The 26,463-nt window shown below is 47.0% G+C and overlaps 1 protein-coding gene across 5 annotated transcripts in view; it reads right to left on the bottom strand.

Annotated features, from left to right (window-relative positions):
- Window positions 1-26,463, bottom strand: part of PPARA (peroxisome proliferator activated receptor alpha) — an 88,823-nt gene that overhangs the window by 12,668 nt on the left and 49,692 nt on the right. For 3 of the 5 annotated variants that reach the window (XM_055253966.2, XM_055253967.2, XM_055253968.2), the window contains 3 exons: window positions 15,696-15,856; window positions 12,630-12,768; window positions 11,026-11,228 (listed from right to left, as the gene is read on the bottom strand). In XM_055253966.2, coding sequence (XP_055109941.2) covers window positions 11,026-11,228; window positions 12,630-12,768; window positions 15,696-15,856 — 503 coding nt within the window. The remainder of the gene's footprint in view (window positions 1-11,025; window positions 11,229-12,629; window positions 12,769-15,695; window positions 15,857-26,463) is intronic. The other 2 variants (XM_063622517.1, XM_063622518.1) reach the window with 2 other exon arrangements.

Below are 26,463 nucleotides of genomic sequence, written 5' to 3' on the forward strand. Positions count from 1 at the left end.
TTTTGTCAAAACAAAACTAACGAGGATATTAGTTAGTTTAATATTCTTAAATATTCTCTGAACTCCTAATGATTATTGCAAGAGGCTTAATTACGATCATTCTTAATTTTACCAGTATATGCGTTTTAGAGGTGAACACCATTATTTAACGCTGCTCAATGAATAAATTTGGCATGTAAATACATACAACTCAGAAAGTTCGCATCTATGTAGAAATCAGCAAACAAGTGTTGTTAAACTCTTTAGGGATAAAGTGGAAAAGCCTCGGAATGCCCTTGTTTCTCTCAGTGCAGGAGACTGAAACCTTCACTCAGTGCTCCACATTCTGGAGCAAGTGCCAACTCCCCACAGCCATGCCTTGTGTGCTCCCATGCCATCTGCATCTAAACCCAGTGGCCTGCCATTTCCTGAAGATCTTGTGGTGGAAGAGGTGGCTGGACATATTATTTGAAGCCAACATGCTCAGAAGGGATTACATGTGTGGGAAGGCCGGGGAAAATGAGCACAAACACTGCTGTTGGCTGAAATTTACATCTGCGGGTAGAGCAGGAAAGTGACGGCATCTGAGGGATCTCTCTGATTATAATGTGGTCCACAGCTCATGCAGACACAGGTCAATAATGCAGTGGGCTAAGGTGTTCTTTCTTTTTTTTTTTTTTTGAGACAGAGTTTTGCTCTTGTTGCCCAGGCTGGAGTGCAATGGCACAATCTCGGCTCACTGCAACCTCGGCCTCCCGGGTTCAAGCGATTCTCCTGCCTCAGCCTCCTGAGTAGCTGGGATTACAGGCATGCGCCACCACGCCCAGCTAATTTTGTATTTTTAGTAGAGACGGGGTTACACCATGTTGGTCAGGCTGGTGTCGAACTCCTGACCTCAGGTAATCTGCCCACCTCAGTCTCCCAAAGTGCTGGGATTACAGGGGTTAGCCACCACGTCCGGCCTAAAGCGTTATTTCTAATCACTGGTGGAACAGTGGAGCCCAGAGTGCAGAAGCATCCCAGGGATTTAAAGAATGCCCCTTGCCAGTGGGCAAAACGCAACCGCTGACAATGCTTCTGACCCACAGCCTGAAGTGCTTCCTGTTTCTGGGCTCACAGCACAAAACTGTCTTCAGGGCACCGGTGGAGGTGCCGATAACCATCACACAGATGGTATGGAATGTTTCAACAGAACCAGGACTTGCAACATAATGCTGGACAAAAAACCCTGATTCTGCATCTGAGGAAAGGGGATATTTGAAAAATTACTCACAAATGAGTGAAAACATTCTGAATACAATATTCAGAGCCAAGCTTCTAAATAATCTCAAGTCTGATTAACGAAGACTGAAAATGATCTCTCTCCAAAGACCTTAAAAACAGTTCAGAGGACCATTGTTTGTTAAAGTTTGGAGATAATTCTGCTTCACAGAAAGTTGAAGCTCAGATTTAAGGAATCAACATTTCTAGGAGGGGCTAGATAATTTTTTTTTTTTTTTTTTTTTTTGAGATGGAGTCTTGCTTTGTCGCCCAGGCTGGAGTGCAGTGGTGCAATCCCAGCTCATTGCAACCTCCGCCTCCGCCTCCTGGGTTCAAGTGATTCTCCTGCCTCAGCCTCCCCAGTAGCTGGGATTACAAGCACACACCACCACACCCAGCTAATTTTTTGTATTTTAGTAGAGACGGGTTTCACCTTGTTACCCAGGCTGGTCTTGAACTCCTGAGCTCAGGCAATCTGTCCGTCTCGGCCTTCCAAAGTGCGGGCCAGGATTACATGTGTGAGCCACTGCGCCCGGCCTCTAGGAGGGACTAAATAAATATTTTTAAAGGATTGATGGCAGTATTCCCTCAATTCCAGAAAATAGACTGTTAGGCCACCATCACTTTATTCAAATCACTCGATCTTTCTAAAGTACATTCAGCAGAAATAAAGGTGTTAAATAATTTTTTTTTTTTTTTTTGAGATGGAGTCTCGCTCTGTTGCCCAGGCTGGAGCACAGTGGCGCGATCTCCGCTCACTGCAAGCTCCGCCTCCCGGGTTCATGCCATTCTCCTGCCTCAGCCTCCCGAGTAGCTGGGAGTACAGGCGCCCGCCACCACGCCTGGCTAATTTTTTCTGTATTTTTAGTATAGACGGGGTTTCACCATATTAGCCAGGATGGTCTCGATCTCCTGACCTCATGATCCACCCCCCTCAGCCTCCCAAAGTGCTGGGATTACAGGTGTGAGCCACCGCGCCCAGCCAACAATTTTTTTTAAAAAATGAGTTCTGTTTTAAAAAAATAAGAAATACTGAGTTAAATGAAGTTGGGCCTCCCCAGCTGAGTCTTTAACATGATAAATGTGCAGTCTTCCAGAATGAGAATGAGGCTAGGATAAGCAGGGGTTCCTACGGTGTTCGACTACAGAATGCTTGGTGTTATTTCTTGTTTTTTTGGTAGAGCGTCTCCTAGGATAAACGCAGGCCTGGCTACATAATTTGCAGGACCCAGAGCAAAAACGCAAATGTGGGACCCCTTGGTTTTTCTTTTTTGAGACGGAGTCTCGCTCTGTTGCCCAGGCTGGAGTGCAGCGGCGTGATCTCAACTCACCGCAACCTCCACCTCCCAGGTTCGAGTGATTCTCCTGCCTCAGCCTCCTGAGTAGCTGGGATTACAGGTGCCCACCACCACGCCTGGTTAATTTCTGTATTTTTAGTAGAGATGGGGTTTCACCGTGTTGGCCAGGCTGGTCTCAAACTCCTGACCTCAGGTGATCCACCCGCTTCAGCCTCCCAGAGTGTTGGGATTACAGGCGTGAGCCACAGCACACTGCGGGACCCCTTGTTCAAAGATGATTATGAATTTCAAGAAGGCAACAGCGGAGCGTGAACACCCAAGCCTGGGCCTTTCTAGTCTTGGGGTGTCGTGAAACAGCGTGCATGCCCCTGAGGCCTGCCCTGGACTAGTTTTATGGGGAATGTACTCTCCTAAATGAGGACTTATGTGGTAACAAATATCTCATTTCATTTTTATAAAATTATCACTTTGGTTTTAGAAAGTGGGCCTCATTGAACGGGGAAAACTGGAGACCACTGAATTCAGAATGAGTGCTACCATGAAGAAACCAATGTTTATTAAAGCTAAGGAGAAATGGTGTTGAAAAACACACTTGCAAATTCGCTAAACTTTATGGATAAACATTCTTGGTAAGATCATTTTACAAAAAAATCTATGCAGCAGCTTATATTTAACTTTGGAATATGCCTTTTATACTCAAGCTTGACTATGAATATATCTGACATGACAGGCAGTCATTTCAAATAAATGAAATAAAGCACATTATAAAGGTTTTAAACAGCGTGGGGCAGGAAGCTGCCTAGATTTTCCCCAATCACTCCATGCCGAGAGCAGAACGCCCCGCTTGCTGCCACACTGGTCTCTGCACACACTCATGTGGCCTACGAAGCTCAATGATATCACTCATGAGAATTCATCTCTGTTAGCAGCTGTCATCTTTTTGCAAAAAATTAAATGTGGACCAGGCGCAGTAGCTCACGCCTGCAATGCCAGCACTTTGGGAGGCCGAGGTAGGTGGATGACCTTAGATCAGAATTTCCAGACCAGCCTGGCCAACATGGCAAAAGCCTGTGTCTACTAAAAATACAAAAATTAGTCAGGTGTGGTGGCTGGCACCTGTAATCCCAGCTACTTGGGAGGCTGAGGCAGGAGAATCACTTGAACCCAGGAGGTGGAGGTTGCAGTGAGCAGAGATCGCGCCACTGCACTCCAGCCTGGGCAAGAGAGTGAGACTCAGTCTCAAAAAAAATAAATAAAAATAAATAAATGTGAAGCACTGGTAGAACTGCTTTGGATGAAATTATTTAATGAGCTCTCTTGGTTATGTTTTACTATACATTTGTAGAAATGGCATAAAATATGAAGTACATTTTTTAATCTAAAGACAACTTAAGTAGTAGGTATAATATTGGACTGTCACATGGCAGGCAACACCCCAAGACATGGTATAAGGTCCCAGCTGTTGAAAGGAGCAGTCCTATTATAACACGGCACCCTGGAGGTCACCCTTATGCCCAAGCTTCTGAAATGTTAAGAATAATGTTGGAATTCCTCTTTCGAAACTGGTCTTAAAAGCCATGTTCAGCTGCATGTCACAAATTAGTCTCCTTGCTCAACTTTTTTTTTCTTTTTTCTATTTTCTTTTTTTTGAGACGGGGTCTTGCTCTGTCACCCAGGCTGGAGTACAGTGGCGCAATCATAGTCCACTGCAGTCTTGACCTCCATCTTCCTGCCTCAGCCTCCTGAGTAGCTGGAACCACAGGCGCACACCACCATGCCCAGCTAACTTTTCATAGAGGAGGTCTCAGTGTGTTGCCCAAGCCAGCCTTTCTTATTTTTTCAAACAAGACATTTTACTCTGTTTAATCCCAACTTGCATGCCAGACTAGCTACAATGGACTCATGGTTTGTCTAAAATTCAGTTCTATTCTCAGAAGGTAAAATCTTCCATAACTGAAGCTATTCAAAGACTCTAAAGATAATCCCCAACAATTTGGAGCAATAGGAGAATCTTTGAAATAAACACATGGCACGGCCAATCCTACTTTCTTCATTTGAACTGAGTGTCAGTTCTGATAATGTTTGTTAGATTAAAAAGTAGCAGGACAACGTTATTATCACCTTAGACTTTGAATTTCTAAAGTCCACATATTTAGTGCTAAAGAATTATTTGGTTGTTTAACTGAACACCACACTCATTTTTTGGAAGGTGCAGTTTGCTTCTTAAGCCCAAAGCAGCTAAGCCTGAGCAACAGTAAGAGTGTGTCTGTGTGTGTGTGAGAGCATGTGTGTGCACATGTGTGTGTGAGCATATGTGCACACATGTGAGTGTGGGTATGCGTGTGAGCATGTGTATATATATGTGTGCATGCTTGTATATGTGTGGGTACGTGTGTGGGTACATGTGTGCATAAGGTGAGGGTGTGTGTGTGTGCATATACATGCATGTGAGCATGTATATGTACATATGTGCAGTGTGTGTGAATGCATGTGTTTGTATGTGTGTGTGTGTATGCATGTGTGTGAGTGTATGGGTGAATGAGGATTTGTGTGTGCCTGGGTGCATGTGTGTGAGCATGCATGTGTATGTGTGTGTACATAGGTGTGGGTACATGTGTGAGTGTGTGTGTATCCACGTGTGGGTGCATGTGTGTATGTGGGGGTGGAGGTGCGTCTGTGTACATGTCTGGGTGCATGTGTATGTGTGGGTGTGTGTACACGTGCATGCATGGATGTGTGAGTGTGTACCGGTGTGAGCATGGATGGTTGTGTGCGTGTGGGTGCATGTGTGTGTCCATGTGCATGTATGGGGGTGAAGGTGCATCTGTGTACGTGTGGGTGCATGTGTATGTGCGGGTGTGTTTGTGTACACGTGCATGCATGGATGTGTGAGTGTAGGTGCATGTGTGTGAGCATGTGTGTGGGTGCACGTGTATGTGTGTGTACCCGTGTGTGTACGGATGTGTGGGTGTGGGTGTGTGTGCATTTGTGCGTGAGCATGCATCACACAGAAGGCACTGACTCTGCCCAAGCCCCTCAGTCTCATTTTCTGTTGCTTCCTCCAAAGTCTTCTGACGACATTCTCAACCCCTGACAGGTCAACATCTTATCTTTTTAGACACTGTTGAAAAGCACCCATTTTTATTGCCTCCCTCAGCCCCCTGGCTCCACTTCCATCCCTGTTACCCTCAAATCAAGGGGCAGTGAGTTCCCCAGAGGCGCCCTGCCCCATCACCAAGGGCCCTGACCATTTTCTGGCTCATGGTTCTGAAATCTCAGGGGCTCAAACAGTCCCAGTGTCCAGATGGACACAGACATTCTCCATCCACCCCTCACTCCTTCCCTCGGCGAAACCCCACCTTTCCTCAAGCAATGGCATCTATGTGGCTCCATGCAGCAGCCTCCCCCTGCCCCTGCAGCCTCCTCCGTGCACCCTGGCCGGTTCCAACCCCGACCTGAGCCTCCTGGCTGATTCTAGGCCCCCCACAACTCCCCCACCGGTTTCAGGCCCCCCAGCATTCTAGCCCATTCCAGGTCAGCCATGGGGCTTTGCGTCATCTGATCTGAAGGCCATGAGCTGATCTTGACAGAAGACAGGCATTGGCCACCGCAAAGAGAAATTCAGTCCCCCACTTACAGCAAACCAGAGGGCTGCTTTAAAATTAAAATCTATCCATCCCCTGTGCTTCCCCATCAAGGCTTTGAACATTTCAGGGTTGCTTTCACCCCAGCAGCCCCTGCAGGGAGGAGGCGAGCCTGCCTTGCCCAGCACACAGCCCGTGTTCATTACGGTTCGTGTGAATCCATCAGTTTACTGGCCTGGACAGTTCACTGTGCCGCCTCTCATCCCCAAACAGAAATGAAGTCAGCTGCCGGCCCTGAGGTCAGTGTGCCTTCCTGAGGCTCTGTGGGGCGTGGCTGGGGCTGTGAGGTCACCCAGGCTGGAAACTGATGAAACGGGGACTGGATGTGGGCCACTGGGCAGAGATCAAGGTGAGTGTTTCCAGCCCGATGCTTGGTCTCCCTAACAGATTTCTCAACCACAGATGGGGTTGCTTTCTGAGATGTGTAAGGGACACAGGCTATGGTCTTCCACTACGCACCATGGCTACAAAACCAGAGCTCTGCCAAGAGATTCGGGCAGTGTGGCCTGGTGGTGGGCATCCTGCCAACGGGGCCTTTTCCCAGACTAAGCAGAGAGGGTATCCTGCACTTGAAGGAGCCAGCTCTGGAAAGCCCATCAGCAGGCTAGGCAGGGAGGAGGGGGCCGTGCCTCCAGTGTCCCGTGGGCAGACAAGGACATGGGGTGGGATGCAACCCTGGCTTGGAACAAACTGTGATCAAACACAAGGAGTCACATGACGGTTGGAGGTTGCCTTGAAAACTGGTACCTATGGTGCTCTGGCTTTGCGGGTGTGGGTGGAAGAGGGCGTCTGACTCTCGGAAGAGTGCCTGGTTCTCTTTTTCTACAGAAAACCAAATTGTGAACCCCAATCCTAGACTATTCATCTATCATTTCTTTCTTTTTTTTTGAGACGGAGTCTCACTCTGTCGCCCAGGCTAGAGTGCACTGGTGCGATCTTGGCTCACTGCAAGCTCCACCTCCCAGGTTCACGCCATTCTCCTGCCTCAGTCTCCCGAGTAGCTGGGAATACAGGTGCACACTGCCATGCCCAGCTAATTTTTTGTATTTTAGTAGAGATGGGGTTTTACTGTGTTGCCCAGGCTGGTCTCGAACTCTTGAGCTCAGGCAGTCCGCCCTCCCCTGCCTCCCAAAGTGCTGGGATTACAGGCATAAGCATGAGCGACCGTGCCCGGCCCTTTTTTTTTTTTTTCTTGAGATGAAGTCTCGCTCTGTCACCCAGGCTGGAGTGCAGTGCTGTGATCTCGGCTCACTGCAACCTCCGCCTTCCGGATTCAAGCAATTCTCCTGTCTCAGCCTCCCGAGTAGTTGGGATTACAGGTGCCCACGACCATGCCTGGCTAATTTTTGTATTTTTAGTAGAGACGGGGTTTCACCATATTGGTCAGGCTGGTCTCCATCTCCTGACCGCAGGTGATCCACCCGCCTCAGCCTCCCAAAGCTCTGGGATTACAGGCATGAGCCACCGCGCCTGGCCTATTATTTATTTCTTTAAGGCCAAAATGCAAAGAGATTCCTGCCTGCAAGTTGCTGCATGTGACCCTCAGCTGAGGGTGATGGGGTTCCTAGAGGTTGGCGGTCTCCAAGGGGAGGTGCAGGAGGACTCCAGGAGTCTCATTTGTACCCAATGGTGGGGGCAGGTTGTTAGGAAGAAAGACAACTTAACTCTGCTTTGAATATTTTTTTAGAGAGTCTTGCTCTGTCGCCTAGGCTGGAGTGCAGTGGCGCAATCATGACTCGCTGCAGCCTTGAACTCCTGGCCTCAAGGCATCCTCCTGCCTCAACCTCCGAAATCGCGGGGACTACAGGCATGTGCCACCATGCCTGGCTCATGTTTTTATTTTTTTGTAGAGAGGTGGTCTTGCCATGCTGCCCAGGTTGCTCTTGAATCCCTGGGCTCAAGCCACCCTCCCATCTCAGCTTCCCAAGTACCTGGGACCACGGGCACGCCACCATGCCCAGCTAGTTTAAAAAAAAAAACATTTTGTGTAGAGACGAGGCCTCCTTGTGTTGCCTGGTCTTGAACTCTTGGATCGTCTCAAGTGATCCTCCCGCCTCAGCCTCCCAAAGTGCTGGGATTACAGTGTGAGCCATTGTGCCCAGCCTGCTTTCAATTCTTAAATCCCAGGGAGAAATATAAGCTGGCAAACCAAAGTTTTAGTCATCCCAATTTTGGGCTGTGCTAATCATATCCAGGATAGAGACTCGAAGCTAAAAGTCACCTTTTCTTTCACTCTCGTAATCCAGGAAAGGTCTAATTGGGACAAGCCTCTGGCACTGCCTAGCGTGGGCGTCTGCTGGAAACTTCTAAAATGTCTCGGCCTATTTAATTGGAGAATTCACTGAAGAATTAAAGGACTCAGTAAAGAAGAGGTTTGGTTTGTTCATGAAAGTAAGTAGCTTGTGAAATGGTTTATTTTCCTGTGACTAAAATTCCACCTTGTAATTCCCAATAAGGATTGCTTCAAGCTATTCATTAATACAAATTAAACCTGTTTCACCATGCTCATAGGAAAATGTCAAAGTATCTTCATTCACCAGCTGAGGGCTGGCTCTTCTTTGAAGGTAGCTCTGAGATTTGTTTTGTAATGGAGACAAAGGCTTATTTAACTGTTGGGGAGGGGGAAGGAGGACTTAGGCCAGGCAGGCGGAGACGTGGAGGACAAGCCATGAGGGGCAATTTAGCTGCCTCTGAAAAGGTCCCAGAGCTACCTTAAAAGACAGGGTTTCTATAACAAGTGGTCCTTTCTTTTCCTTTCTTTCTTTTTTTTTTGAGACAGAGTCTCACTCTGTTGCCCAGGCTGGAGTGCAGTGGTGCGATCTCAGCTCACTGCAACCTCCAGCTCCCAGGTTCAAGCAATTCTCCTGCCTCAGCCTCCCAAGTAGCTGGGATTACAGGCAACCGCTACCATGCCCAGCTAATTTTTTGTATTTTTAGTAGAGACGGGGTTTCACCATGTTGGCCAGGGTGGTCTCAAACTCCTGAACTCAAGTGATCCACCCACCTCGGCCTCCCAAAGTGCTGGGATTACAGGTGTGAGCCACCGCGCCCAGCGACAACTGGCTTTGTTGCCCAGGCTGGAGTGCAGTGGCACGATCTTGGCTCACTGCAAGCTCCACCTGCTGGGTTCACGCCATTCTCCTGCCTCAGCTTCCCGAGTAGCTGAGACTATAGGTGCCCGCCACCATGCCCGGCAATTTTTTTTGTATTTTTAGTGGAGATGGGGTTTCACCGTGTTAGCCAGGATGGTCTCGATCTCCTGACCTCGTGAGCCGCCTGCCTTGGCCTCCCAAAGTGCTGGGATGACAGGCGTGAGCCACGCACCTGGCTTACAACTGGCCCTTTCTAAGCCCCAAGATGTCACTGTCTTTTCGCTGAAGGCAGAAAAAGAATGTAGGCATGTTTGTCTGAGAGGGAGGGAGTAGTTTTAGGAGAAAGGACCAAGAGCACATTTTGAGTGGAAGTAAGTGGTTTCATTTTCTAGCCTTATGATATGGTTTGGCTCTGTGTCCCTACCCAAATCTCATGGTGAACTGTAGTCCCCAGTGCTGGAGGTGGGGCCTGGGCGGAAGGACTGGATCATGGGGGTGATCCTTCATGAATGGTTTAGCACCATCCTCTTGGTGCTACTCTAGTGATAGAGTTCTCACAAGATCTGATCGGTGAAAAGTGTGCAGCACCTCCCGTCTCTTATTTCTGCTCCTGCCATGTAAGATGCCTACTCCCACTTCACCTGCTATGAGTCAAAGTTCCCTGAGGCCTCCCCAGAAGCAGAAGCTTCCTGTACAGTCTGTGGGCCACGAGCCAATTAAACCTCTTTTCTTTATAAATTACCAAGTCTCAGGGATTTCTTTATAGCAGACTAATACACCTTAAAATAGGGATTTATTTTATTATTATTATTATTATTTTGAAATAGGGTCTCGATCTGTCACCCAGGCTGGAGTGCAGTGGCATGATCTCAGCTCGCTGTAACCTCTGCCTCCCGGTTTGAAGCAATTCTCATGCCTAAGCCACCCGAGTAGCTGGAATTACAGGCATGTGCCACCCTGCTCAGCTAATTTTTGTATTTTTAGTGGAGATGGGGTTTCTCCATGTTGGCCAGGCTGGTATCAAACTCCTGGACTCAAGCAATCTGCTCACCTTGGCCTCCCCAGACTGCCAGGATTACAGGCATGACCCACCTTGCCTGGTCAGTTTTTTTTTTTTTTAATCCAGTTAATACTGGGTGCCATGACTCACACCTGTAATGCCAGTGCTTTGGGAGGCCGAGGTGGGAAGATCACTTGAGGCCAGGAGTTTGAGACCAGCCTGGGAAACATCTCATTTCTACCAAAAAAACAAAAACAAAACAAAACAACAACAACAACAACAACAATAGCCAGGTGTGGTGGTGCACACCTGTATTCCCAGCTCCTTGGGAGGCTGAGGCAGGAGGATTGCTTGAGCCTAGGAGTTCAAGGCTGCAGTGAACTACGATTGCACCACTGTACTCCAGCCTGGGCAACAGAGCAAGAACGTATCTCCATTTAAGAAAAAATGCACCTAAGAAATCATCTTAGTACTTGGTAAGCTATTAAGGTTTTTTTTAAGTGTATTAATTACATAGCCAGTATAATAACTTAGTTGCTAAGAGCTTTGAGGTGGCTCCAAGCAAGAAGAAAGGAGTCGTTGTTAAGCTACAGCTCAGAGTCTCAGAATGAACTATTTCCAACTTCGCTGTCCTTTGCTTAACTGTGGGATAAATATAATTTTCTCAACATTCAACACATGTGTCCTTAATCGTCCTCTATGACACTGGTTCCATGTTGCCAACAGAACCCAGAACAGCCGCAAACACCTACTGGATTGTTACTGGCCTTTCCTGAGAGGATGACCCGGGCTTTGACCTTGTTCATGTTGAAGTTCTTCAAGTAGGCCTCGTAGATTCTCTTGGCCAGAGATTTGAGATCTGCAGTTTCAGAATCTTCTATGTCATGTTCGCAGGTAAGAATTTCTGCTTTCAGTTTTGCTTTTTCAGATCTTGGCATTCGTCCAAAACGAATCGCTAGGGTTTGGAGGGGGAAACACAGGCATGAGCAGTGAGATCATGACTGCGTGGACAGGGCCGGACGAGGGGCTCCCCCAGGACTTAAACCAGGAATGAAAATTCACAGGCAGTTCAGACCCATCCTTGATTACTATTCGGCTTTCCACTACGGAGAGATGAAAAACTCAAACTCCATACACTGTAGACGTTTAAACAGGTGCAGGCTGAAGGTGACACCATCGTTAACAGGTGCAGGCTGAAAGTGACACCATCGTTCGTCTTATTAGTAGGGTGCACACCACCATCAGGTGCATCATCAACCTTTCAGTGAAGGAGGTGAACGGGGCTTCGGGACGAGTTTATATAATAACTGCTTCTTTTTCAGGAAGGTAGACATGCAACTCTTATGAACGACTTACTTTAGTTACATTCACATCACAATTAGCATGTTCTGAAACTATTATATGATTGGCTAGAAGGAAATTCATAATGTGGTGAGATGTTTGAGGTGGCACACCCTTCCTATGGACGAGGTGAACATTCTGTCATTTTGGTGCCTTCCACTTGGTTTTTCGATTCTGTATCAAAGTCTTACCATTGAAGTTTCTAACAGCGAGTCCAATGACCACTGAATCTCAGCTATTTGAGACTTTTTCTTTTTTTTTGAGACGAAGTCTCACTCTGTCGCCCAGGCTGGAGTGTAGCGGTACGATCTCAGCTCACTGCAACCTCTGCCTCCTGGGTTCAAGCTATTCTCCTGTCTCAGCCTCCCAAGTAGCTGGGATTACAGGTGTGCACTACCACGCCCAGCTAATTTTTGTATTTTTAGTAGAGACAGGGTTTTGCCATGTTGGCCAGGCTGGTCTCAAACTCCTGACCTCAAGTGATCCACCCACCTCGGCCTCCAAAGTGCTGGGATTACAGGTGTGAACCACCGCACCTGGGAGACTTTTATTTTTTTTCTTTCTTTCTTTTTTTTTTTTTTTTGAGACGGAATCTCCCTCTGTCACCCAGGCTGGAGTGCAGTGGCGCAATCTCGGCTCACTGCAACCTCCGCCTCCCGGGTTCAAGCGATTCTTCTGCCTCAGCCTCCCGAGTAGCTGGGACTACAGGCACATGCCGCCACACCCAGCTAATTTTTGTATTCTTAGTAGAGATGGGGTTTCACCATATTGGCCAGGCTGGTCTCAAACTCCTGACCTGAAGTGATCCACCCACCTCAGCCTCCCAAAGTGCTGGGATTACAGGCGTGAACCACCACGCCTGGGCAACTTTTATTTTCTTAGGCCACTCTGATTACAAAATGACTTGGGTGTGAAATGTTGAGGCACATTCATCCATAGCTTGGTCTGTTCCCTTGGAGCAAGGAAGGGGAACCGAGGAATGAACTGGGAAAATGTGCGGGGCCACCTTACCTACCGTTGTGTGACATCCCGACAGAAAGGCACTTGTGAAATCGACAATACTGGCATTTGTTTCTGTTCTTTTTCTGGATCTTGCAGCTGCGGTCGCACTTGTCATACACCAGCTTGAGTCGAATCGTTCGCCGAAAGAAGCCCTGTGAGGGTAATACACAGGGGATTTAAAGACCTGGGCCACTGAGAAACCAGCGCACTTGCTTTACTCGCCTTTTTTGTTGCTCATTTATTGTTTCTTTTTAAATGAATGAAATTTAGAGAAAAGTTATTCTAGGCCAGGTGCGGTGATCACTCCTGTAATCCCGGCACTTTGGGAGGCAGAGGCGGGTGGGTTACCTGATGTCAGGAGTTTGAGACCAGCCTAGCCAACATGGTGAAACCCTGTCTCTACTAAAAATACAAAAATTAGCCGGGCGTGGTGGTGTAAGTCTGTAGTCCCAGCTACTCGGGAGGCTGAGGCAGGAGAATCACTTGAACCCAGGAGGTGGAGGTTGCAGTGAGCTGAGATTGTGCCACTGCACTCCAGCCTATGCGACAGAGTGAGACTCCATCTCAAAAAAAAAAAAAAAAAAAAAGAAAGAAAGAAAGAAAAAAGAAAGAAATAGTTCTTCTAAGAAGTCTGAAATGATTAGGACAAATACAGAACTTTAAATGTCCTTACATTTAATGTGAAAAACAATAAAATGAGGGAGCATTCAAAGTCATTTCAAAATGCCCTCATCTGACTTGGGAAAACACAATTATAGTTTTCCAAAGAGTTACTCAGCCTTGTTACAATGTATATGAATGTAACTATCCCCAGCATTGTCACATTTCCATATTTGTAACTAAAGACTTTCTAGGAATTTTTGTAAGAGTATATTAACTCCCTCAAAGACAAAAATTATAATAAAAGGAAGCCAGCCGTTTGTAAACAATTTTCTTGCTTTGTAAAAGCACCTTAAACTCCACCCAGCAAGAAACAATGTTACTAAATAGTCCATAAAAAACAAAACTAAATGAGTAATTAATCATGGCCCTAAGAAAAAGGCCACTTTATAAGGAGCTTTTTCAAAGGTATGTGATTAGAAAACTTGCGAAGGACTTCATTTTTGCTTTGGGTTCTTTTTTCTCTTTGCTTTTTAAGTCATTCTTCTATATTTTTGCCACAGTGGGTCTGCTTGGCCTGCGGGAGAGGGACAGCAGTGTGCAGGGGAACGTGAGAGGCAGGCTGACGTCTTCATAATGTCCTTACCTAGTCTTGCACAGTGGGGAGGCTGAGGAACGAATGGGGTTAGAATGGGAAGGGTGGGGAGACAGGCTTCTAGATGGCAGAGTGCCACAATATCCTGGCTGTGAGGTTCTCCCTGTGGCCCAGGCCTCTGAGGCCAGGCCTGGCTCGGGGCAGAATGCTAGTGTTCCAAGATGGTACATTGTGCCAGAAAGGAGGTGGCATTTTCCAAGTTAGTGAACACCTGCAGCGTGCACCGTGAGAAGGGATTTCTGATTCAAACCAAACATTCAGATGATGATCTCCCACATATCACGTACATAAAGCGCCAGACTTGAGCACGTCTGTGCAACCCTAAAGGGACGCTGCTGCAGGAACTCTCCTCATCACCATGCTGGCAGTACAGCTGGCAGCATGCGGGACAACAGGGCCTGCCTTCATGCACTCCTGGCCTGGGTCACATCTGTTTAGGGCAGGCTGAGCCAGCAGGAGGATGAAGATGCACAGGGGGTTCCTGTGGCTTGAATCGGGTGGAGAAGCCCCTGATGTGCAGGAAGGAACTGCCGGGGGTGGGCAGGAGCAGCCAGTCTCTGGTTCCAGTTCCTGCTGCTAGGGGCTGTGGGACCCTAAGCAAGATACTCTGTGTCTCTGATGGCCAATTCCCCCGGCAGGAGCATGAGAACACCTGCCCCACCTGGCCTTCAGGGAGGGTCCAGAGATCAACGATAACGGCTCTCTGTCTTGTATTCGAATGAAGTGATGTTCTTAATGTGGCTTATTTTCTTTTCTCTCTCTCTCTTTTTTTTTTGAGATGAAGTTTTACTCTTGTTGCCTAGGCTGGAGTGCAATGGCTCGATCTCAGCTCACTGCAACCTCCACCTCCCGGGTTCAAGCGATTCTCCTGCTTCAGCCTCCCAAGTAGCTGGGATTACAGGCACCCGCCACCACACCTGGCTAATTTTTGTATTTTCAGTAGAGACAGGGTTTCGCCATGTTGGCCAGGCTGGTCTTGAACTCCTGACCTCAGGTGATCCAGTCGCCTCGGCCTTCCAAAGTGCTGGGATTACAGGTGTGAGCCACCGCACCCGGTCCAATGTGGCTTATTTTCTTTTAAAGAACACACTTCTCTAAGTATTTACAAAGCACAGAGGAACCATTTGTCCTAGACTCTCTAAAGCAGCAATCCCCAACCTTTTTGGCACCAGGGCCCGGTTTCATGGAAGACAATTTTTCCACAGATGGGGTTGGGGAGGGATGGTTTCAGGATGAAACTGTTCCACCTTGGAACGTCAAGTATTAGATTCTCATAAGGGGCATACAAGCTAGATTCCTCAAATACGCAGTTCACAACAGGGCTTATGCTGTCAGGGGTTCCGTGCTATAAAGAGAGGCTAATCTACCACTGACGTCAGTTTCCTTTTCTTTTCCTTTTTTTCTTTCTTTTTTTTTTTTAAGACGGAGTCTTACTCTTGTTGCCCAGGCTGGAGTGCAGTGGCGCAATCTTGGCTCACTGCAACCTCTGGCTCCTGGGTTCAAGCGATTCTCCTGTCTTTGCCTCTCGAGTAGCTGGGATTACAGGCGCCCAACACCACGCCTGGCTACTTTTTTTTGTATTTTTAGTAGAGACAGAGTTTCATCATGTTGGCCAGGCTGGTCTCGAACTCCTGATCTCAGGTGATCCACCCATCTCCGTCTCCCAAAGTGCTGGAATGATAGGCGTGAGATACCGCGCCTGGCCTGAAGTCGGTTTCTTATCCGGGACTTTCTGCAATCTCTCAGTAATGACTGCCATTTGCTATTAAAGTAATAAGTAGTTGATGGTGGCGGCCACCGGGCCCTGTTCCAGCTCCCCTCTACCTTGCAGCCTTCACACGCGTGGACTCCATAATGGTAGCCTGAGGCCTTATCCCCGCAGATTCTACATTCGATGTTCAATGCTCCACTGGGAGACTCGTCCACGCTGCCGGGGACCACAGGATAAGTCACCGAGGAGGGGCTCGAAGCTGGTGAAAGCGTGTCTGGGGAAAAAGAGGAGAGACGGATGAATAGCCCAGGCATCACTATCCTGTGTCTGAACCGGGTCTATGAGGATGTGATTTCGCATATGAGGCATCTAGTGCTGAGGCATAAACCTCAGAACACCCATGCAGGGCCGGGCCCTGCCTCTGGGTCACACCCTCTTGCACTCCTACAGCTGCCATTGTGCTGTGCTTCCAAAGCCAGCATGCTCGCTCTCACTGCTGCTGAGCTGACCCCGAGCTCAGGACCCACACACCTCAGATCACACATCCCTGGACCCGCACATCTCCGCCCCGCACATCTCCGGGCCCGCGCATCTCCCATCCACACATCCCGCCCCGCACATCTCCTCATTCCCACATCTTCGATCTGAGCATCTGCGATCCGCGCATCTCCGGACCTGCACATCTCACATCTCCCATCCACACATCTTCAGATTCGGACATCTCTGGACCCGCACATCTCTGGACCCACGCATCTCCGGACCCGCGCGTCTCCGGACCCGTGGATCTCCAGACCCGGGCATCTCAGATCAGCTCATCTCTGCTCTGCACATCTCCAGACTCGCACATCTCCGGACCCCCGCACCTCTGGACCCCGCAACATCTCCTGATCCGCACATCTCCGCTCCGCACATTTCCGGACCCGCGCATCTCTGATTGGCCCATCTCCTGATCGGCGCATCTCCTAGCCCTCCACATCTCCGATCCGCACATCTCGGGACTGGCACTTCTCCTGATCCGCATGTCTCCGGACCCCCACATCTCCGATCTGCACCTCTGGGTACCTGCACATCTCCAGACCCGCACATCGGACCCACGCATCTCGGGCCCGCACATCTCCGCTGCACACATCTCCAGACCTGCACATCTATGGGCCCGCGCCTTGCCATCCTGCCCACACCTCACCCTGCAGGACTCCCCGTGCCCCTGCGCTGACAGTGCCACACAGAACTTGTTTGCTTCCTTCCTTCCAGTTCTTCCGCAATTGTTAACTCAGTAAATGGCACCAGAATACAGTATAAAAATCTGTGTGGGCAACACCAAATGCACAATCCGTGAAAGAGAAAATGTAAGTTGGAATCTATGAAAGCTAATGAAACCTTCTGCTCTGCAAAAGACATTGCTAAGAAAATTAAAGACAAGCCACAGACTGGGAGAACATATTTTCAATACACATGTGGTAATATACAAAGAGGTCTTAAAACAAACAACTCAATTGAAAAATGGGGGCTGGGCGCGGTGGCTCACGCCGGTAATCCCAGCACTTTGGGAGGCTGGGGCAAGCGGATCACGAGGTCAGGACATCGAGACCATCCTGGCTAACACGGTGAAACCCTGTCTCTACTAAAAATACAAAAAAATTAGCCGGGCATGGTGGTGGGCGCCTGTAGTCCCAGCTACTCAGGAGGCCGAGGCAGGAGAATGGCTTGAACCTGGGAGGCGGAGCTTGCAGTGAGCCTAGATGGCGCCAATGCACTCCAGCCTGGGTGACAGAGTGAGACTTCATCTCAAAAAAAAAAAAAGAAAGAAAAAAGAAAAAATTAGCGCGCCATGGTGGTGTGCACCTGTAGTCCCAGCTACTTGGGAGGCTGAGGCAGGGGAATCGCTTGAACCTGGGAGGCAGAGGTTGTAGTGAGCTGAGATTGCGCCACTGCACTCCAGCCTGGCAACAGAGCAAGACTCCATCTCAAAAGGAAAAAAAAAGAAAAGAAAATGGGCAAAAGATCTGAACATCTGAACAGTCACTTCAGCAAGGATGATATTCAGATGGCAAGTAAGCACACGAAATGATGCTCAGCATGATATGTCATCAGGGCACTGAGAATGAGAACAACAATGTGGTATCACCACACACCTACTAGGATGACTAACATCCACAAAACTGATGTCATCAAATCTGGTGAGGATGTGGAGCAACAGGAACCCCCATTCATAGCTGGTGGGAATGCAACATGAGACAGCCCCCTTGGAGGACATTCTGGCAGTTTCTGACAAAGCAAAGCAGTTTTACTGTATGATGGAATCACACTCAGGTATTTGTCCAACTGATTTGAAAACTTCTGTCCACACAAAACCTACATATGTTTACAGCAGCTTTATTCTTTTTCGTTTTGGAACAGAGTCTCACTCTGTCACCCAGGCTGGAGTACAGTGGTACGATCTCAGCTCACTGCAACCTCTGCCTCCAGGTTCAAGTGATTCTCCTGCCTCAGCCTTCCAAGTAGCTGGGATTACAGGTGCCCATTACCATGCCCAGCTAATTTTTGTATTTTAGTAGAGACAGCATTTCACCATGTTGGCCAGGCTGGTCTCAAACTCCTGACCTCAAGTGATCTGCCTGCCTCAGCCTCCCAAAGTGCTGGGATTGGGCCTGGCCTCAAGGAGCAGCCTTTACGTGTTCTCACCACACACAAAAAATGGTAAGCGTGTGAGCTGGTGGATATGTTCATTAGCTTGATTTACACATTCCACAATGTAAACGTAGACCAAAACATCACATTGTGCCCCATAAAAATACAATTATTATTTGTCAGTTAAAAATTAAACTAAAATTAATAAATAAAGTTAAAGCAACCAGATAAAGAGGACATATAACATGCAGAGAAACAAAAATAAGGATGACACCAAGTTTCTTTTAGAAATGATGCAAGCCAGAAGACAGTGGGGACCAGCACAGTGGCTCACACTTGTAATCCTTGTAATCCCAATACTTCGGGAGGCAGAGGTAGGAGGATTGCTAGAGCCCAGGAGTTCGAGAGGAGCCGGTCAACATAACGAGTCTCCACCTCTACAAAAAATTTTAAAAATTGGCTGGGCATGGTGGTATATACCTCTAGTCCTAGTTCCTCAGGAGGCTGAGGCAGGACGATTGCTTGAGCCCAGGTGTTTGAGACTGCAGTGAGCTACGATGGCACTACCACACTCCATCCTCAGCATCAGTGCAAGATCCTGTCTCTAAAAATAATAATAATAATAATAATAATAATAATAATAATAAATTAATTAAAAACAAGAACATAGTAGGAACATCTTAAAAGTATTTAAAGAAAAAAAGTGGCCAGGTTCGGTGGCTCATGCCTGTAATCCCAGCACTTTGGGAGGCTGAGGCGGGCAGATCACAAGGTCAGGAGATTGAGACCGTCCTGGCTAACATGGTGAAACCCCGTCTCTACTAAAAAATACAAAAAAATTAGCCGGGCATGGTGGTGGGCGCCTGCAGTCCCAGCTACATGGGAGGCTGCAGCAGGAGAATGGTGTGAACCCAGGAGGTGGAGCTTGCAGTGAGCCAAGATGGCGCCACTGCACTCCAGCCTGGGTGACAGAGCGAGACTCTGTCTCAAAAAAAAAAACAAATTGCCAATGTAGAATCACAAACTTTTTTCTTTTTCTTTTCCTTTTTGTTTTGAGGGGGAATGGAGTCTTGCTCTGTCACCCAGGCTGGAGTGCAGTGGCGTGATCTTGGTTCACTGCAACCTTTGCCTTCTGGGTTCAAGCAATTCCCGTCTCAGCCTCCCAAGTAGCTGGGACTATAGGCGTGAGCCACCACGCCCAGCTAATTTTTGTGTTTTTAGTAGAGACAGGGTTTCACCTTATTGGTCAGGCTGATCTTGAACTCCTGACCTCAGGTGATCCACCCGCCTCAGCCTCCCAAAGTGCTGGTTTTACAGGCGTGAACCACTGCGCCCGGCCCTTTGAATCACATACTTTCTAGAATGAAGGTTATATGAAGACTTTTTCAGACATACAAAAGCTAGTAATTCGTTACCAGTAGAGCCATATTACAGGTAATATCATAGGAAGTCTTTCAGGCAGGAAGAGAATGATAGCAGATGGAAATCTGGATTTATACAAAGGTATACAGCACTAGAAAAGGTAATTATGTGGGTAAATGTAAAAAACTTTTCTTACTACTATCTTAAAAAGATAACTGGCTGTCTATGTAAAACAATAACATATTGTAATATTTATAATGTAGGTAAATAAATGAAATTATGTGAAACATTACCACAAATGCATGAAGGAAAAATGAAATATACCGTCATAAAGTACTTATAATATCTGTAAGATAGAATGATACCACTGGAAGGTAGACAGGGAGACATTAGAGAGATACACTATAAACCCTAAAGCAACTACTAAAATAACACCAGAAGGTGTTATAAATAATAAGCCAACAAAGGAGATAAAGTGGAATCTTAAAAATGACTCAATTCGGCCGGGTGCAGTGGTTCACGCCTATAATCCCAGCATTTTGGGAGGCCGAGGCACGCAGATCACAAGGTCAGGAGTTTGAGACCACTTGACCAACATGGTGAAACCCTGTCTCTACTAAAAATACAAAAAAAAAAAAAAAAAAATTAGCCTGGCATGGTGGTGCATGCCTGTAATCCTAGCTACTCAGGAGGATGAGGCAGGAGAATTGCTTGAACCTGGGGGGCAGAGGTTGCAGTGAGCCAAGATTGCGCCATTGCACTCCAGCCTGGAGACAGAGAGAGACTCCGTCTCAAAAAACAAAATTAAATGAAACAAAACAAAACAAAAAAGACTCAATTAATTCGAGAAGGCATAAAAAGAGGAAAAGGGAACAAAACAAAGATGTACCAAAGAGAACAAATTGCGAGATAATAGATTTAAATCAAATTAAAGACATAAACAAGTTAAAAGAAAAAGAATGGGAAAAGATACACCATGTTAACACCAATCAAAAGAAAGCTGCAGTGGCTACATCAATATCAGACAAAGTAGTGTTCAGAACAAATAATTTTACCACGGATTAAAACAGCAATTTCATAATAATAAAAGGTTCAGTTCATCAACAGAATATAACAAGCCTAAATGTTTATGCACCTAAATGTTTCAAATAGAGTTCAAAAATATAAAGCCGGTAATTAGCCGGGCCTGGTAGCATATGCCTGTAATCCCAGCTACTAAAGAGGCTGAGGCATGAGAATTACTTGAACCTGAGAGGAGGAGGTTGCAGTGAGCTGAGATTGCACCACTGTACTCCAGCCTGGGCAACAGAGTGAGACTCTGTCTCAAAAAAAAAAAAATATATATATATATATGGCTGGGCATGGTGGCTCACGCCTGTAATCCCAACACTTTGGGAGGCTGAGATGAGCAGATCGCTTGAGCCCAGGAGTTTGAGACCAACCTGGGCAACATGGTGAAATCCCATCTTTACAAAAAATACAAAAAAATTACCCGGGCATGGTGGCAGGTACCTGTAGTCTCAGCTACTTGGGAGGGTGAAGTAGGAGGATTACCTGGGCCTGGGAGGTTGAGGCTGCAGTGAGCTGAGATCATGCCACTGAACTCCAGCCTGGGATCAGAGTGAGACCCTCTCTCAAATAAATAAATAAATAAATAAAGTATCCATAAAAAAAGGACATTGATAAATTGGATTTCATCAAAATTAAAAACTGGTCTGGCATGATGGCTCACACCTGTAATCCCAGCACTCTGGGAGGCCGAGGTGGGAGGGTCGCTTGAGTCCAGGAGTTCAAGACCACCCCTGGCAACGTAACAAGTCTCCATATCTACAAAAAAAAAATTAGCCAAGCATGGTGGTACACACCTGTGGTCCCAGCTACTCAGAAGGCTGAGGTCAGAGGGTTTCCTGAGCCCAAGAGGTGAAGGCTGCAGTAAGCCATGATCGCACCACTGCACTCTAGCCTGGGCAACAGATTGAGACCCTATCTCAAAAACAAAACAACACAAACAAAAAAAATCTTTTTTTTTTTTTTTTTTTAAGATACTATTAGTAGAAAGAAAAGACAGACAAACCACACACTGGGGAAAATATCTGTAGATCACATGTCTGATGAAGTATTTGTATTCAAAATATATAAATAATGTTCAATAGTGGATAGTAGAAAAGCAACTCAATTAAAAAATGAGCAAAAGATTTGAACGGAAATGTCACCAAAGAAGATATATGGCAAATAAGCATATGAAAAGATGCTCAACATCACTAGGGGAGTGCCAATAAAAACCACCACAGTGAGAAACCATCACACACCTACTGACATGGTTAAAATTAAAAAGACTGATCATGTCTCATGTTGATGAGGGTATGGAGGAACTGGAACTCCCCCATACACTGCCAGTGGAAATATAAAATAGTATAGCATTTTCTAAGATTTTTCCGAAATGTTGAAAAAGATTTTGGCAGTTTCTTAAAAAGTTACACAAACACCTGCCGTCTGTTCCAGCCATCATACTCCTAGGTATTTATTCAAGAGAAATGAAAGCAGAGGGCTGTACAGAGACTTGTACGTGAATGTTCATAGCAGCTTTATTTGTAATAGCCACAAGCTAGAAACAACCTAAATGCTCATCAACAGGTGCGTGAATCAGCAAACTGTGCTATGTCCACATGATGGATGAAGAATGAATATGACGCTTGCTGCAATGCAGATGAGTCTCACAGCCGTTCTGCAGAGTGAAAGAAGCCAGCCTAGAAAGAGTACGTGCTGTATGACTCCATTTATATAAAATTCTAGGAAATATAAGGCAACCTAGAATGATAGAAGGTGGATCCATGGTTTACTGGGGGAGGGAGGCAGGGAGGCATGGGGCTGTGGAAAGAGGAATTAGAAAACAGCACAAGTAAACTTTAGGGGTGACAGACAGAGGCACTACTGATAGACATAGGAGGCAGATAAGGGGGGAGTCCCCAGGGAATCTGCAACCTGCCCCACAAGTGTTTACCTCAGATGCTTTTGTGCAGATGAGGGAACCTGCCCAGGGTTCCCTTGTCTAGACAGGCCCGCAAGGGACGGGGACCCACCTGGGCATCGGGAGAATGGGGTGGAGCCACGGGAAGTTCTCACCTCATGCAGCGGGAGGAGCCAGGCCTCCAGCTCTTGTGTGGTGGCCTGCTAATCAGTCTGTGAGCTGGGAACCCATTGGCAGGATCCCCTCTAGCTTTGCTGAGAGTTTTTTTTTTTTCCCTTTTCGCCCAATACTGCTCTCCTCACCCTTCAACGTGTCCACTTGCCTAATTTTTCCTGGTCATGACACAAGAACCCAGATTTAGTTGAACTAAGGAGCAAAAATTCTACATCACTATTTTGAGTGTGATGATGGTTTCACAGATGCATGTGTGTTTACGCCCAACAGATTGTACACTTTAAATACATGCAGTTTATTGTATGTCAATTATGGCAATAAAGCCGGGAAGAAATACCAGGGATAAAATGGTACGTTGGCCGAGTGAACCAGCCTCACCCATCCGGTCTCCTGGGTGTAAAGTTTAAAGTAAGTGCATTTAATATCCGGCTCTTCTGAGAGACCAGTCTGCATAACTAGGAATATTACCCAAAAGATCAGATTAGGTACAAATATGAACAATCTAATTTACAAATAAGAAATAATCTTAAATAACCTCATCTCTCAGACTTTGCAGTTAACAGTACAGTAAAACCTGGAAGGAAGGAAAGAGGTTTTAAGAATTGTGAGATGAGTACAAATGACCACATGTATGAATAACAGTGAGGAAATGCTGGGAGGGAAATAAGAAATGGGTTATCACCCACTCGCTACTTTAAAGGCTGGTGGTCAAAACCAGGGATGGGTGACCAGGACGCTTCAGTGTGGTCACTTTTCGTAAGTTCCCCTTTTTTTTCTTTTTGCCATAAAGTTCCTTGGAATTGGTTCAAAACAAATTTGGAACCCTCTTTCTCCTCCCCTGAACCCTTGCTATTTATTTATTTAAAGATGGAGTCTCACTCTGTTGCCCAGGCTGGAGTGCAGTGGTGCAATCTTGGCTCACTGCAACCTCCGCCTCCTGGGTTCAAGCGACTCTCCTGCCTCAGCCTCCTGAGTAGCTGGGATTACAGGCCGAGATCGCACCACTGCACTCCAGCCTGGGCAACAAGAGTGAAACTCTGTCTCAAAAAATAAAAAAAATAAAAAATAAAATATTTTACATTAATTGGATCATAAGAAATATGTCCTTAAGCTTAAGAGGTGCAAGCCTCCACGCCCAGCTAATTTTTTTGTATTTTTAGTAGAGATGAGGTTCCACCATGTTGGCCAGGTTGGTCTCGAACTCCTGACCTCAGGTGATCCACCCGCCTCGACCTCCCAAAGTGCTGGGATTATACGCATGACCACCATGCCCGGCCTGCTCTTAATTTATTTAGATAGGAAGCACAGTTCAGTCTGTGGAATTGGGTTAAATGTGGCTTTTAATGGATTATATAGACCACAAGGCTAGTATGCAGGAAATTCTCAAGCCTTACCTCTGTCAGAACTTTCAGATGAGTTAAAAATACATTTTAGATTATAGTTCTTGACAATGACCTAAAAGATACTACTTTTAGAAAAGGACCCCTGAGTCTAATTAGAAGAGCAGGGTTCCCTCTTGCATGAGGACCAGGGCTCAGGAGAGAGCACAGAAGAAGGGGTCCTGTGTTTAAGCTGCCAGGGGAGGCAGGAGGGGGCTGGGCAGCCCTCCTGGCCACTGCCAGAAAAGAACTTTCCAGAGCTAGAGCCACACACCCACCCACTCCCGCAGCTCACACCAATTCCGTATTTCAGAACAAGCTCTAGAGTATATCTTACCCAAAGCGAAAAAGTGTATCTGTGAACTCTTTTACTAGACAATGAACTATATTTTTCACCCTGGGGGTGGGGCTGGGGGAGCCTGCCCGCCTTAAAAAAGAAAAGAAAGGCAAAAAAGAAAAACAAAAGCAAGATAAATCTTTTCAAATCCATAAGGAAAAGATTTTTCTGATAAATCGCACAAATAGTCATTATAGGAAAACGGTGAACCAGCATGGGGTGTGTCTGTGATGGGTGAAGAAAGGTCCCGCGCTGTGGCATTAAGAGCTGGGTTCTGGGCTGGTGATCTCCAGCATGTCAGTGTGTCCTGGGACCTGCCTCCTTTCCTCCTTCCTTAAATAAACATAATGACGACCTCACAAGGCTGCTCTAGGCTTAGGCAAGCTGAGGTGTGAGGTGTGTGGGCAGCCTGCAGTGCTCAGGAAGCAATGCGGTCATTGTCAAGGCCATTAACCCAGATTCGCTGCAAGGCAACCTACCCAGGCCACTCAAGGCACCACCTGACGCGGAGCCTTTTCCTTGCTGTCCTCCAGCCTCCCTGTCCCCTTCCCCACTGCTCTGGGAGCCATCATCTCCCTACACCTTCACTCTCTCCACAGTGCTTATCCTCTGCTTAAAGCGCCAGGAGAAAGGGAGTCAAAACTTGTACCATCTGTAAACGTCTGTCAGGGTGACTCCCAAAGCTGTTCGGTCACAAAGGCCCCCCAGAGTCCTCAGGGGCTCACTCGTCTCTTGCAATTCCCGATTGACTAAGCTGAGAACACTGCCACCTTTTACAAGGCGCGATCATGCCAGCATGCAGAGAATAGCCCTCTAGAGCCAGCTGAGAGGCGGGGTCCAGGCCTGGCACTGTGTCTTTCTGGCTGTATGAACCGTGGCAGGTTACTTACTTTTTTTTTTTTTTTTTTTTGAGATGGAGTCTTGCTGTGTTGCCCAGGCATTACAGGTGTGCACCACCACGCATGGCTAATTTTTGTATTTTCAGTAGAGATGGGGTTTCACCACGTTGACCAGGCTGGTCTTGAACTCCTGACCTCAAGTGATCTGCCCGCTTCAGCCTCCCAAAGTGCTGGGATTACAGGCATGAGCCACCACGCCTGGACTTTTTTTTTTTTTTGAGATGGAGTCTCACTCTGTTGCCCAAGCTAGAGTGCAGTGGCATGATCTCCACTTACTGCAACCTCTGCCTCCTAGGTTCAAGCAATTCTCCCTGCCTCAGCCTCCTGAGTAGAGTAGCTGGGATTATAGGCACCTGCCACCACACCCAGCTAATGTTTTGTATTCTTTAGTAGAGACGGGGTTTCGCCATGTTGGCCAGACTGGTCTTGAACTCCTGACCTCGGGTGATCCGCCTGCCTCAGCCTCCCAAAGTGGTGGGATTATAGGCGTGAGCCACTGCGCCCAGCAAAGTTACTTAATTTCTCTGAGCTTATTTCTGTATAGTCACGCACTGCACAGTGACATTTTGGTCAACAATAGACCGTAAGTTCAACTGTGGTATCATGGTCCCATAAGATGATAATACTGTATTTTTGCTGTAACCTTTTCTATTATATGTTTTGGTATGTTTAGACGCACAAATACTTACCATTGTGTCACAGGGGCCTACGCTGTTCAGTACAGTAACACGTTGTACCGGTGCGTGCTCGGGAGCAACAGGCTGCACCGCAGAACCTCGGTGTGCAGCAGGCTGTACCACCTGGGTTTAAGTGTACACTATGACTCACACGATGAAATCGCCTAAGGATGCATTTCTCACAACCTGTCCCTATGATTAAGCAACATGATTGTAATACCCATGTACACACCACCCAGGTTTATCACACTGCCGAAGTCTTTTAAAAATATACAACCTAGAGAGAATTAGAGTCCCCATGGGACCCATCCCCATTTCTCCCTCCATCTTGCTCAGGAGGTGACTGAGTCCTTAAAGCTGAGATGCCCTTTGCAATATGTGTGTGTCTGTTTCCACCAGTGATGTACTAGATTGTTTAGTGTTAAAGATTTTACGTGGGCCGGGTGCAGTGGCTCAC

Source organism: Symphalangus syndactylus, chromosome 18 (genome assembly GCF_028878055.3).
Source record: "Symphalangus syndactylus isolate Jambi chromosome 18, NHGRI_mSymSyn1-v2.1_pri, whole genome shotgun sequence".
NCBI classification, from domain to species: Eukaryota; Metazoa; Chordata; class Mammalia; order Primates; family Hylobatidae; genus Symphalangus; species Symphalangus syndactylus.